The sequence below is a fragment of the Canis aureus genome, chromosome 25 (genome assembly GCF_053574225.1).
Source record: "Canis aureus isolate CA01 chromosome 25, VMU_Caureus_v.1.0, whole genome shotgun sequence".
Taxonomy (NCBI): Eukaryota; Metazoa; Chordata; class Mammalia; order Carnivora; family Canidae; genus Canis; species Canis aureus.
Window position 1 is genome coordinate 31,756,695 of NC_135635.1, and position 13,544 is coordinate 31,770,238.

The following is a 13,544-nucleotide window of genomic DNA, read 5'->3' on the forward strand; positions in this document are numbered from 1 at the left end:
CTCTTTTGGTGAGGTAAACTAGTAAATGCATTGTTATAATAATGAGCTAAATAAGTTTAGACAACAGTGTGTGAAGTGCAGTAGGCGTGGGCAGTTCTTCTGCATGGGTGAGGGTGGTCTAGTCAGAAGGGATTTCTTAGAGGAGTTAAGCCTTGAGCTGAACTCAGAAATGTAAGTGGTGTGCTCCAGACATTTGGGAGGCTCCTGAGTGCTGTAAACAGCAGTATGAACCCTTTGTAAACTTAGACTGTAAGCTCTGTGAAGTTGAGCCTTATCTGCCTTGTTTACTTCAGCATTCCCCAAGCATAGCACAGTGGCTAATGTATAATTTACACTCAGTAAGTACTTGCAGAATGAATATAAGTGAATGAACCACCAACAGTTTGGTCTTAACTGGAGGGTGCAAGGTGGTGCATTGGGAAATAAGATTAGAAATATAAACATGGACCACAGTGGGAAGAATCGTACTAAGGAATTTGGACATTGTTTATAGGGAATGCCTAGCCACTGAAGTTTTGTAATTGGGGGAGTAAAAGGTCTGTTGTCTTGGGCCACTCATAGAAGTATTGAGGATGGATATGATGAGTGTGGGTGGAAATAGGTTAAGTCACGCATCTAAATAATAGCCCTAAGACTTTTGTTAAGGAGAAGAGTATTGATCGTCTCACAAATACCATATATCCAAAAATCTATACTCAGCTGAGAAAGGGGAAAGGGATAAAAAGTAGAATTCATCTGCAAATTTTAATGTTTATTTTGTGTTAGGAGCAAGTTCATAAAATCATAGACCCGAGGATTGAAAATCTTCAACCTAGAGTAGCCTGGGTGGCTCAGCGGTTTGGCGCCTGCCTTTGGCCCAGGGTGTGATCCTGGAGAACCGGGATTGAGTCCCACGTCAGGCTCCCTGCATGGAGTCTGCTTCTCCCTCTGCATGTGTCTCTGCTGATCTCTCTCTCTCTCTCTTTGTGTCTCTCCCATAAATAAATAAATAAAATCTTAAAAAACAAAAAAGAAAATCTTCAGCCTATAAGCAGTAAATTTCTGCTGTCCCCTTTTGAGCTATAGAACAAGCTGAGGATCCTTTCTAAGATGAGATGATCTATCTGAGTCACATAACTTTAACAAAAAATCTTGATTGTGGGCAGCCCCGGTGGTGCAGCGGTTTGGCGCTGCCTGCAGCCCGGGGTGTGATCCTGGAGACCCGGGATCGAGTCCTGCGTCGGGCTTCCTGCGTGGAGCCTGCTTCTTGCTCTCTCTGTGTCTCTGCCTCTCTCTCGCTCTCTCTGAATGAATAAACAAATAAATAAAAGAAACTTTAAAAAAAAAATCTTGATTGTAAGAAAATGTGAGTTTTGTGTAGTGTGACAAAGATGAGCCAGTGTATAGGTAAAACTGAGGATATAAAGAGAGGGAAAGAAAGGGGACAAATCCAAGAGATATTTATAAGGAAGAAAGAAGCCTTAGCAAATGTATTTGGCTTAGAAGTAAGCAGGTTTTAAGTTCCTTGAAGTTGCAGATCATGTTTCGTTCCTCTTTGTATCTAATCCTCTCCCCTCCCTCTCAAAAGGGGCTCTCAGTCAATGTCCATGGAATGAGTGGTATAAATGACAGGGAAAAATATGTTGAGATTTTGAGCAAACTTTTGCAATAGGCAAGTTGCAGTTAAAGTTCCAACTGTAGTTAGTTAACATTGAGTATTTAGCTACCCAGTCTCAAGTTGTAACTTTATTTTTTTTTTTTTAACTAGGAAGTTGATAAAGGAGAGATTTTTAATGTAATTTATCACAGTGTATGCATTTTCTTTAAAATTTCTCTTTTCACAATGATTAAACACATTGAATAAATCTTTTAAGAATTAATTTCTTTCCTGGATGGTACATGAACTTCTTTGGGATGTGAAGATACTATTTGGTGCACTAGCACATGAGTTTTACAGTAATGACCATTGTTTTTTATACATGGCCACGGGTTAGATACTGCATCTAGAGCTGCACACAGCTTGTCTTTTTCAAGAGAACATTTTTCAGGTGTGACACCGTAATGTGACCTCCAGATTGCTTCAGTAACTCAGTAATTTTAGTCTCAGAGAGGTAGCATGGGTTTTGAGGGCCAACCAATTTGGGCCTGAATCATGGCACTTCTACCAAAGGGGCTGCCATTTTGAGCAAATGATTTTAACCGATTGGCTCCAGTTTCCTCATCTACCAAATAAACATGGTAATAATATTGTGGTATGTATATATGAGAAAATAGAAATAATGAGCCTGTTATGGCATTGAGGAGAAGTATGGGAGAGTCACTTTATGTCTGCGCCCTCAAATTTAATATTTTGATGTTAACTTCCAAATGTTATATGTGTAATTGCAGTGGTACTTGGACAAGAACAAAGGGTAATCTTCATCATATTTTTTAAGCTTATATTCCAGATATTACCAGAAATATATTTTTTTTGGTAAACCCAGTAAATGCATTGTGAACAATACAATTATTCCAATACATTTGTTTCTTTTAGATGTGTTTATTCAAGGAAAGCAGTTAAAATATACTGCAGATTAATAACCCTATTTTGTCATTTCTTCATTTTGATATAAGAAATTTCAAAGCCAGCATGTGAGAAGCTCTACATCACCAAAATCCCTGACAGTGTAAATAAATAGAAAATAAATATTAATTTCATTTCCTTCAAATATCTCATGACAGTAACATTTCATTTTGCTACTGTTATGAGGGAGTTGAAAATTTTATTTTTTCTAGCTTAGCCTGCTTGTTAAAGTCTTTAAGCACTAAAATTTAGCATTATTTTTAAGGAAGCACTTGTAAAATATATTAAACATTCCCTTCCATCAGGGTGTGGCACCTGTAATCCCTTGTTGATGACTCAGAGAATCATCAGTGCACACTAGCTTGTGTGCTGTGGTGTGCTCATAGTATTCTTTACCTTTACACCAAATCATTCAAAATCTTTTTCCTTTTGAATATTTGTGGTTGCTTTTTCCATGTAGCTGTGTCCCATGCCTGTTACTTTTTCTGTTGTTAACATGCCTTCTTCCAACATTGCTTCTGATATGTATGGGCTGAAAAACTACATAGAAAATCTTAAGTAGAGTCTATAGGTTCTGAGTGGGGAATTGAGAGTCTCATTAAGGTATACATATTAAAATGTGCAAGTTTCAATGTATAGACCTTATGACATCTGTCTGTTCCTCAGAGAACTTATTTAAGTGTGGGCTTTGCTGTGTTCTGAATAGCTGAACTTCCTAGAAAAATAGCTTCTTTTTTAATTAGATATTGCCGAATTTGTAATATACCCATTTAAATAATCAGCTGTTTAAAGTCATCCCTTATCCAGAAAAACTCAAGTTTCACAGAATGACCATTTGGCAATATTTTGTTGTCATTACCGACATTTATAGTAACTTTTTAGATTTGTTTTGTTGTACTGGATAAATATGATAGGCACTGTCTCCAGGCTCACCCTTAAGTTCGAACTTTTTTATGAAGTCAGCAAGGAGAAAAATATCTTTGTGTTCCTTCTATTTTTTTTTCTTTTCAAGGAGGTAAGAATTGAGTATAATAATTGAGTATAAGTAATCTGTAAACCGTACAATTATTTTCTGAATAATTGACTTTACTTTACACACAGTGCTTGATTTATTCTCATAGTAATATTCCTGAATGTAGAATTTTTCTTAATAGATATATACCCCACATATTTTCCTTTTGTACCTATTTTCTCTTCCTGTCCTTTTCTATTTTCTGATCTTGGTTGGGAGTTCATCTCTTTGTGTAACTGTCATAATTGAAGCCCAGGCAATCTCTTACACATTAAAGTGGCATTCAGGAATTAAAACCCATTTCTCGTTTCTTTATCCTCATCATTTACAAGGTGTCTTTTACTTGGGGAAAACATTTAATCCTTCTTTTTTAAGAACATTTTTTTTTAACTCTTAAGAAGTAAATGGCCATAATTATTATCAGCAAGTTAGGCAATGTTAGAGTCACAATTCAACTTCATAGAATGTGTTAGTTCTTTGTGACTGAAAAAGATAGTTTGGCAGTTTTCCCACTTTACCTGAAAATTTTAAAGTTTCTTTTCTCCTCATGGGATAAGTTATCAAGAATGTGTCAAACAGGCCAGTAAAACTAATAAATAAAATCCTTAAAAAAACATAAAAATTTTTTAAAAATTTTAAAAGGACACTTAACTGACAGCTACCCAGGCACCCCTGAATATTAGTTTTTACAAGTCTTGCCATCTTGCCACGTATGCATAAACAGCAATATAGACAAAAGGGAATTATGTTTTTTGTTGTTGTTGTTGTTGTTGGGGAATTATGTTTAAATACTGAGACTTGTGTATTGTTATAATTGCTATTGTACTAAGTGAGGCAAATGACAGCAACATTTTTTTTAAGATTTTATATTTTTATTCATGAGAGACACAGAGAGAGGTAGAGACATAAGCAGAGGGAGGAGCAGGCCCTCCTATAGGGAGCCTGATGTGGGACTCAATCCCAGGACCCCATGATCATATCCTGAGCCAAAGGCAGATGCTCAACCACTGAGCCACCCAGGTGTCCCTTTTTCAAAAGATGTATTTATCTATTTTTGAAAGAGACAGGGGGAGGGGAGGAGTAGAGGGAGAGAGAGAAATTCAAGCAGACTCCATACTGAATGCACAGCCCAATTTGGGGGTTGATCTTACCACCCCAATATCAAGACCTGAGCTGAAATCAAAAGTCAGGTACTTAACCAACTGAGCCACCCAGGCACCCCAAAATCTACATTAAAAAAATTAAGACTTACAGTTTTAGGTTCATAGTAAATTTGAAGAGAAGCTATGGAGATTTCCCATATACCACCTTGCATACGTATAGCCCTCCACCATCAGCAGCCCCCACCAGAGTAATACATGTGTTATAATTGATGAACCTACATTGATGTATCATAGTTACCCAAAGTCGTAGACCTGAATTTAATGTTCCCAATCTGGAAGTTGATTCTCATGTTTTGCAGCAGCATATCAATTCAATAATGCTAAAATAATGTGTAAAGAATTTTCATCATTGGTTACTGAATTCACCTAATTTCATTTAAAGAAATGGGTTTGTATATTCTGGTCTGTAGTATAAAAACTAGTAGGAAAAACAGTAAAACCACAACCAGTGGTACTGCAACCAAATAAAGTTTATTCCTGGCTCTAATCAATTCAGATTGAGAGAGATAAGGAGATAGAAACTGAGGATTTTGTATTGAGAGTTGAGCCGCCTATAATACAAGAAACCCAAAGAACTGCTGTCAGATTGTTATTACTTAATACACTATTAGACCATGATTTACACTCTTAATCTGAAAAAAATTTTTTTTTCAACTTAAAGAGGTAGCGGGTAATAGATGAGTTGGCATTTATACAGATTTTGGGCCAGTGGTTTTCAATCTTGGCTGCACAATAGAATTGCCATTTATAAATCTCAATGCTAAAACTACATCCTAAGCCAATTACTCTAGAATCTCTAGCAGGTGAGACCTAGGCACTGTTTCTCAAAGTCCATTCTAGCGTGTGGCCAAGGTTGAAAACCATTGTTAAAGTGGGGAACGTCATTAGAGGCTTCATCTTGAGTATCATTAAGACTTCATTTATATTTCTCATACTTTTTTAAGGCTTTTGGTGAGATTTTCAGCTTAAGGAGCATAATTACTATTTACAACTGTACTTGAGAGTACATATGATTCTCATAAAAAAGAAATGTATCATAAATGCCTCTTAGGAACCTTCTTTTAAAATGTCCTATTAAAATGTTAATATTAACTTTATTTATTCATTGACTTAAATCACTAGAACTACTAGTTTATTTATAAATCCATTTTATGGCATTTATTTATTGTCAGGATCTTTAAAAGGTAATTTCTTGTTACACATGCATTGTATTTATTGTGTAGCATTGGAGAGAAAGCAGTTTAAGAATTTCTAAAGTGGATTCTTCATTTGGTATATTAGAAATAGCACCTATCTTCTAGGTATTCTGAGTGATCAGTTAATGTCATGGCTTTTTATAAATACTATCAAATAGGCAGTGTTTTTCTATAATACTTATAAAATACATTTCTATAAGATTAAGGAACTATATTAGAAAATTTGGGAGAACAAATTCTTACTACTTCATAATAGAATCTTTAATTACAAGACATACAGTTGAGCTTCAGTTGTGTTTGCCAATCACTTATCTGAAAGACTGTGAAGCATTTGAATGTCCTGGGGTTGCCATATCACAACTAGATACCATGGCAACCACTGCCATTTCTTTTGCTGTCTCCGTCAGACCATAGGAAACAGAACCACCTTCATGTTCTGAGTCTGCCATAGAGGGTTGTGCTAGGAAGTGATACCAGTAATTCTGAAATAGTGATTTTTTTCTAAAATGCTTTTGTCAGATGTGTTCCTTATGTATTTCACATTTCAGTGGTTCTCCTGAGAATAATTACCTTTTTTTTTTAACTATCTCACGTTAATTCTCAGCTAATAATAAAAATATCATAGTTGTTTATTTTTTAATATGTAGATTACAGTCATGTAAGTGAAAGTTACATTTTGTTACATTGGAATAGAAAATTTAAGGTGAAACCAGATCTATCTTTTTGATCACATTATTTTGGTAGGAACAGATGGATCATACTTCTTCAGGTCATCATCCAAACAAAAAAAGAAAGGTAGAAGATACTGAATTTTGTAGTGTGTCTATTTCTCTTAAGTAACTTAATGCTGCAAAAGCAAAAATAGAATATACTGGAATAATATCAAACTGATGTAATATAAGGAGTATGGGTATTTTTCATCTAAGTTTTAAGGTTAATATAAGAGAAGATAATTACTTTCGTATGTATTGGGAAACAATTTATCTGAGTTTTAAATTCTTTAAACATTCTAAATCTGTATATGTACTTTATATTTTTGTATGTGCTTTGCTATCATGTTCAGCAGAGCTTTTCAACTTCTGAAGTTGTAGGAAAATTTTTAAAGTTTCTGTATTAACTGAAAGAAACATGTTTATATTTGAAAAACAGATATCAGGCAAAACAGATATTTGAAAAACAGATATCAGGAAAGCTGCAAAGTGCATGTGTTGTGTGTATGCATGTACGCATGTGTGTTTGTGTCTGTGTGTGTCTGAATATTAGTACTGTAGGAGTCTTGAGGTTTGATCTTGTTTAACCCTTTTATTTTATAATAAGAGTGCTGAGGTCCATAGCTAAGCATCTTGCCCAAATTTAGCGTCCTATTTAGTGACAGAGCCAAAGCTAGAATCAATAATCTTCTAGTTCTTAGAATTCTTTTTCATCATAGCATTCTGCTTTAGAAAGAATAAGTTATCTCTGAATTTACAAATAAGCAAGTTACTTGATTAGAAAGCAACAGACACAAAATATTGGGTCCACGTATTTTATATTTTATTTTGGTTTTGCAGCATTTTACAAAAGAAAATAAAGGTTCATTTTTGCTTTTTATATAGTGTGGTGCAGTAACTTTCTACCTAATGCTCTAACAACTGATACCTACAATTCTGAGTATCACCTTTGTTTGTTCTGTACTTAGTTGTGTGAAAACTGTTAAAGTTTAATGGCAATCAGTATGATTAAATCATATTTTGAATCTCCTATGACACTCTCCATAGTTCAGATGTTGTGAAAGATGTTCCTTGTGGTGGCCATTATTTTGATAATGTGGTCTAACTCATATAATACAGTACCTATGACAGTATTTGCAGTTCTGTTTTTTCCTCAGTATATTAAGAGATGAGAGTTACAAGCCAGTTTTTATCTTTGTATGAAACAGTAGATAATCTGATAAATAAAACCCTTAGGGATAATAATATCCCTTATGGCATTTATGTATTGTTACGATCTTTAAAAGGATTAATAAAACTCTCAGATTGAATAACTCTTTTTCTTACAACATTAATAATCTAGATTTTACCTTTGGGATTCTGAAAATTTGTATTGGGTCAAATTGTTCTTGCATATCATTTGAACTTTCTGTTGTTTTTTTCATTTAATGTGAATAATGAGTGTTTTCAGATACACCGCACAATGGTGACTTGTCAGCTACTGTATTTATATGTGAGATAGACTAGTTTTAGAGATGGCCACAAGGCACTGATACATGAACTTTAGCCTGTTAGTGGGTAAATAATGGCTTTTTCAACTTCTCTTTCAGAACAAAGGAAGAATTATGCTCGAGACAGTGTCAGCAGTGTGTCTGATATATCCCAATACCGTGTTGAAGTAAGATGTTTTAATGTTTGCTAAAATTTAGAGTGAACCTTAAGAGACATAAAAATTTGCTAGTAAAATCAGGATTATGTTTTATTTTTTTCCTATGATGTACTGTGAATTGTGTTGGCCTTTTCTTTCAGATTTTTGTGAAGCTGAAATTTAAAATAAGGTATCTTGTTAGTCTGGGGTCTGTTCATAGAGAATAAATTAAAATTAAGCATTCATTTGTCATTGTTAAAAACAAGACAAAGGCTTCTATTTCATAATATAGAATCTTATTGAAATTACACCTTTGATAGTTTCATTGAGTGGTTTAGTTTTGCCTAAAGTCATGACTAGTCCTATTTAAACAACAGTTTTCTTGTTTAGTTTTTCCTCTGTTCTTTTTTAACATACATTTGCTTTTGATTGGAATCTATTTAGATGACTTCGCTTATAATAGAAAACACTGAAGTAGTTAGTAATTTTTAAGTTGCTCTTATTATCAGTTTTCTACCCATAGCAAGCATGCTTCATTCAATGGAAAGTTTTGTTTCGGGACAGTGCAAAGTTTGACAGTTACTACAGTAGTAGCAGACTACTGCTCTCATTTATCAGTGCCTCAGTTTCAAGCCACAGTGAAGAGTAGCTGCTGTGGCTTAGCACTTAAGTAACCAACATGGAATGAGATGGGAGGGATCGGTTTTAAGAGATGTTATTTAAGCTGTTCAGAATTTATGTTCTGTTTACGTAGCTCAACATGGCTCAGTATTAAACAGCTTTGGGTATTTTATGACTCAAGGCACCATTTCCTCAATTCAACAAAAACCTGCTTGACTTTATGATCTCAGTAAGAGAGCCATGAAGTTGTAGGATGCTCTGTGTTGGTTCCTCACTGCTTTACTCGCTGGCTTCAGTTAGGTCACCGTTGCTTTCTGTTGGAAAACGTGCGCTAAGAGAATGTTTGTGTTATGAATATTTTTCATTTTTGTCAATCATAAGCACTTGACTACCTTTGTTCTGGATCGGAAAGATGCTATGATAACTGTTGATGATGGAATAAGGAAGTTGAAATTACTCGATGCTAAGGGCAAAGTGTGGACGCAGGATATGATACTTCAAGTGGATGACAGAGCTGTGAGCCTGATTGATTTAGAATCAAAGGTAAGTTTGTAAAATTTAGACTATTTTACTTCCAAGAAAGTTCCACAGATATTTCTGTTTACAAGCAGGTCACATTGTTTAAAAGGGGATGAAAGTTTGACAAAATAAAATATTTTGTCAGTGATTTTAAAGAAGAGATATAATACTGTATACACATGATGTCTGCAAAATCAGTTCTAAAACTAGAGATAAAGGGATATGTGTTTTTGGTTTTTTTTAACCACAAATTATGAGATAGAGGAAGTAAAAAAAAGAAATTCATAGCACCCCAGGGGGCCTTACTCTTTATGACATATATTAATTATATACTAGGCAAACCATATCCCAGTAAATGAGTAACCTGGGGTGAAAGGGTGTGTGCATGTGCGCGTATGTGTGTGTGTGTGTATTAACTTTCACCAGCCCTATACCAGGGAGCTTTATTTTTATTTTTATTTTATTTTTTTATTTTTATTTTTTTACCAGGGAGCTTTATTTTGCACAACCACTGGTAGGTAAGATGCTGGAGCTCTCAGTATAGGACTTTACTGAGCCCCATTATCCAATAGGTATTTGAGTTGCTAAGATAAAGAAACCAACTATCGTAATCATTTTAGAGTATTCTGATAGGACTCCAAGTAAGATCTGTCCTCTCTTTTATCATATCTATCGTACACTGTGAGAGAACAGCAACTGAGTGCTTCTCTGATCCTCACAGTTTTAAGTAATTATAGAGAAGAGATATTATTTAATTTACTTTGCAGAGAAAGAACATTTGTTATTTCTCCGGTACTCTGAGAAATTGCATTTTATTTTCATGGAACGAGCACTTTTTGTTTAGCCTTTGCTGCATCTCAGGGAATCAAAAGTTTCAGAATAAATCAGTAAATTTATGGTGTGACATATGTATGTATGTATGTATGGGCTGTCTGTAATAAAAGTTGCTGCTTTTTACCTTTGTTACTTAATTTATTTTTATTTGGGATATTATATTTTCTTAAAAAAATCACCATTTCTTCCATTAATTACATTATGCCCCACTCACTATTTTGTATAAAGGCATTAGTATATCAATAAGCATCATTTTAAATATATCTCATTAAATACAGAATTCTAATTGTGCACAGAAAGTTCACTTGTTTAAGAATCTGTCAGTATTTTATTTGGATGGTTATTTATAGGTTAGAGAGTATTTGCTTTTATTTTATTTTTTAAAAGATTTTATTTATTATTGGAGAGAGAGAGCGCACAAGTAGGGGGAGAGGCAGAGAGAGAGGGACAAGCAGACTCCCCTAAGCAGGGAACCTTATGTGGGGCTCAATCCTAGGACCCTGGTATCATGACCTGAGCCAAAGGCAAACACTTAACTGACTGAGCCACCCAGGACCCAAGAGAGTATTTGCTTCTATACTACCAAACATCTTAATCACTTTGAAGAATGTATTTTATAGTGATATCCTTCTGGTTTACCTGTTGATATCTTTGGCTAGTATGAATATATGTATATATATATATTTTTTTCATCTGAGAGATTCATTGAAATAAAAAAATGTGCAAATGATGTATTATTTTTGGCCTAATATTTTTGATCATTGAAGGTAGAAATTTAAGAGTATGACGATTCAGTGTTCAAGTAAAAAAAAAATTCTGACACTATATGGCCAGAGGGAAAAAATACTATGTAAGATGGTAAATAATTTTGGAAAGAGGCCTCACTTTACTTCACTTTCTCTTAAAAGCATCATCTCTATAACCTGAGGAAGTCAGTAATGCTAAGTTCAGTATTCTGTTTGTTAAGAACATAACTACATTCCTCTGCTAAATATTTCTTTTTGTCTCTTTCTCCCACTCACCATCTAGCCCTGCCTTCTCTGCTGCCACCTTGTATCTACTCATCCTCCACCATCTGTGGGATTTATTAGTATTCACTGTCAGTGTGATCTGCACACTTTATTTTTTTAATAATAAATTTATTTTTTATTGGTGTTCAATTTGCCAACATACAGAATAACACCCAGTGATCATCCCGTCAAGTGCCCCCCTCAGTGCCCGCCACCCAGTCACCCCCACCCCCTTCCACCACCCCCTAGTTCGTTTCCCAGAGTTAGGAGTCTCTCATGTTCTGTCTCCCTTTCTGATATTTCCTACCCATTTCTTCTCCCTTCCCCTCTATTCCCTTTCACTATTATTTATATTCCCCAAATGAATGAGACCATAAAATGTTTGTCCTTCTCCGATTGACTTATTTCACTCAGCATAATACCCTCCAGTTCCATCCATGTCGAAGCAAATGGTGGGTATTTGTCATTTCTAATGGCTGAGGAATATTCCATTGTATACATAGACCACATCTTCTTTATCCATTCATCTTTCGATGGACACCGAGGCTCCTTCCACAGTTTGGCTATTGTGGACATTGCTGCTAGAAACATCGGGGTGCAGGTGTCCCGGCGTTTCGTTGCATCTGTATCTTTGGGGTAAATGCCCAGCAGTGCAATTGCTGGGTCATAGGGCAGATCTATTTTTAACTCTTTGAGGAACCTCCACACAGTTTTCCAGAGTGGCCGCACCAGTTCACATTCCCACCAACAGTGCAAGAGGGTTCCCCTTTCTCCACATCCTCTCCAACATTTGTGGTTTCCTGCCTTGTTAATTTTCCCCATTCTCACTGGTGTGAGGTGGTATCTCATTGTGGTTTTGATTTGTATTTCCCTGATGGCAAGTGATGCAGAGCATTTTCTCATGTGTGTGTTGGCCATGTCTATGTCTTCCTCTGTGAGATTTCTGTTCATGTCTTTTGCCCATTTCATGATTGGATTGTTTGATCTACACACTTTAAAAATTATTTGTGCAATGCTCTGGAGCTCTTTGTTCAATTGGTTTTATATATGCAATAAAAATTAAGGCAAGTTATATTTTTACTTTGTTTATAGAATGAACTAGAGAATTTTCCTTTAAGCACAATCCAGCACTGCCAAGCTGTGATGCATTCCTGTAACTATGACTCAGTTCTTGCCCTGGTGTGCAAAGAGCCAACTCAGAACAAGCCAGATCTTCATCTTTTCCAGTGTGATGAGATTAAGGTAAAAGAATGTGAATTTTTTTCCCTTTAAGTAAATGTTCTGACAGCCATTGGATTATACACTTCAATCATATGACCAGTGGATTTTTAGTATCTTAGGATTTTTTAAGGAAAACAAATACCTTAGTATTTTCCTGATGGGTTCTAGTAAATAGAGGAGCTAGAGTGGTATTAAAAAAAAAGGGAGGGGGCATCCTATTTGTTAAGAAAAAAAATGGCATAGATAATATATTAAATTCTTCATTGAGTTACTTGGATTATAATTAAAAATTGATTCTTCAAAAATCATGCTTTGTGGACAATAATCACACCCTCCTGTTTTATTCTGCTGTAATCACATGACATGGATTATTGCATTGAAACACTTTAGACATTTTCCATGATATAAAGCTCACCATTTAATTATGTGACTTGAATAATTGCTCAAGATATATAATCCCCAGGTGATAATATGAAAGTAGTTATGCATAGTTACTAGTAAAAACATGCTATATCCTGAAGATTGGTATTCAGGGTACCCTGTAGTTTTCAAATGCTTATAACTTGTGATGCTTTGTTGGACATTAGAAATTATGTCAGCCTTGAATATTTTTATGTCATGAACTGATTTCTTTAAAAGTGAAGTCATTTTGGGTTGAGTTGATTGGTGCTTTGCCAAAGCAGTGACTTATTACTGTGATTGTATATTATAAAATATACAGGTAATTTTATCTTATAAAGAAATGCTGAGAGATAAGTGTCATGTGATCTTTTCTGTATTTCTTTGACATTAAGATATGATAGATAAATTAAGATTGTCAACAGTGTATTTCATAGTTTTTCTTTATGTGTAGATGACTTTCTAAAAATCTTACTTGAAAAGAACATTTAGATAGTTTACATATGTGATGTTCATCAAAATTTTATGTAGTACCTTTTGAAAGTCATAAAGGATATTAAGAATTTTGCATTAAAAAAATTAAAAAAAAAAAGAATTTTGCAAGGTTAGATTTGCTAAGTATTAAGTAAGTATTAAAGTGAATATTTTTCTCTGAAAAATATACTGAAATTTAATTAAGATACTTTTAAG

General features: G+C 34.7%; 1 protein-coding gene across 7 annotated transcripts in view; it reads left to right on the forward strand.

Annotated features, from left to right (window-relative positions):
- Window positions 1-13,544, forward strand: part of EPS8 (EGFR pathway substrate 8, signaling adaptor) — a 176,411-nt gene that overhangs the window by 112,706 nt on the left and 50,161 nt on the right. For 5 of the 7 annotated variants that reach the window (XM_077870944.1, XM_077870938.1, XM_077870941.1 and 2 more), the window contains 4 exons: window positions 6,658-6,708; window positions 8,213-8,280; window positions 9,253-9,414; window positions 12,327-12,476. In XM_077870944.1, the coding sequence (XP_077727070.1) occupies window positions 6,658-6,708; window positions 8,213-8,280; window positions 9,253-9,414; window positions 12,327-12,476 (431 nt within the window). The remainder of the gene's footprint in view (window positions 1-6,657; window positions 6,709-8,212; window positions 8,281-9,252; window positions 9,415-12,326; window positions 12,477-13,544) is intronic. The other 2 variants (XM_077870945.1, XM_077870942.1) reach the window with 1 other exon arrangement.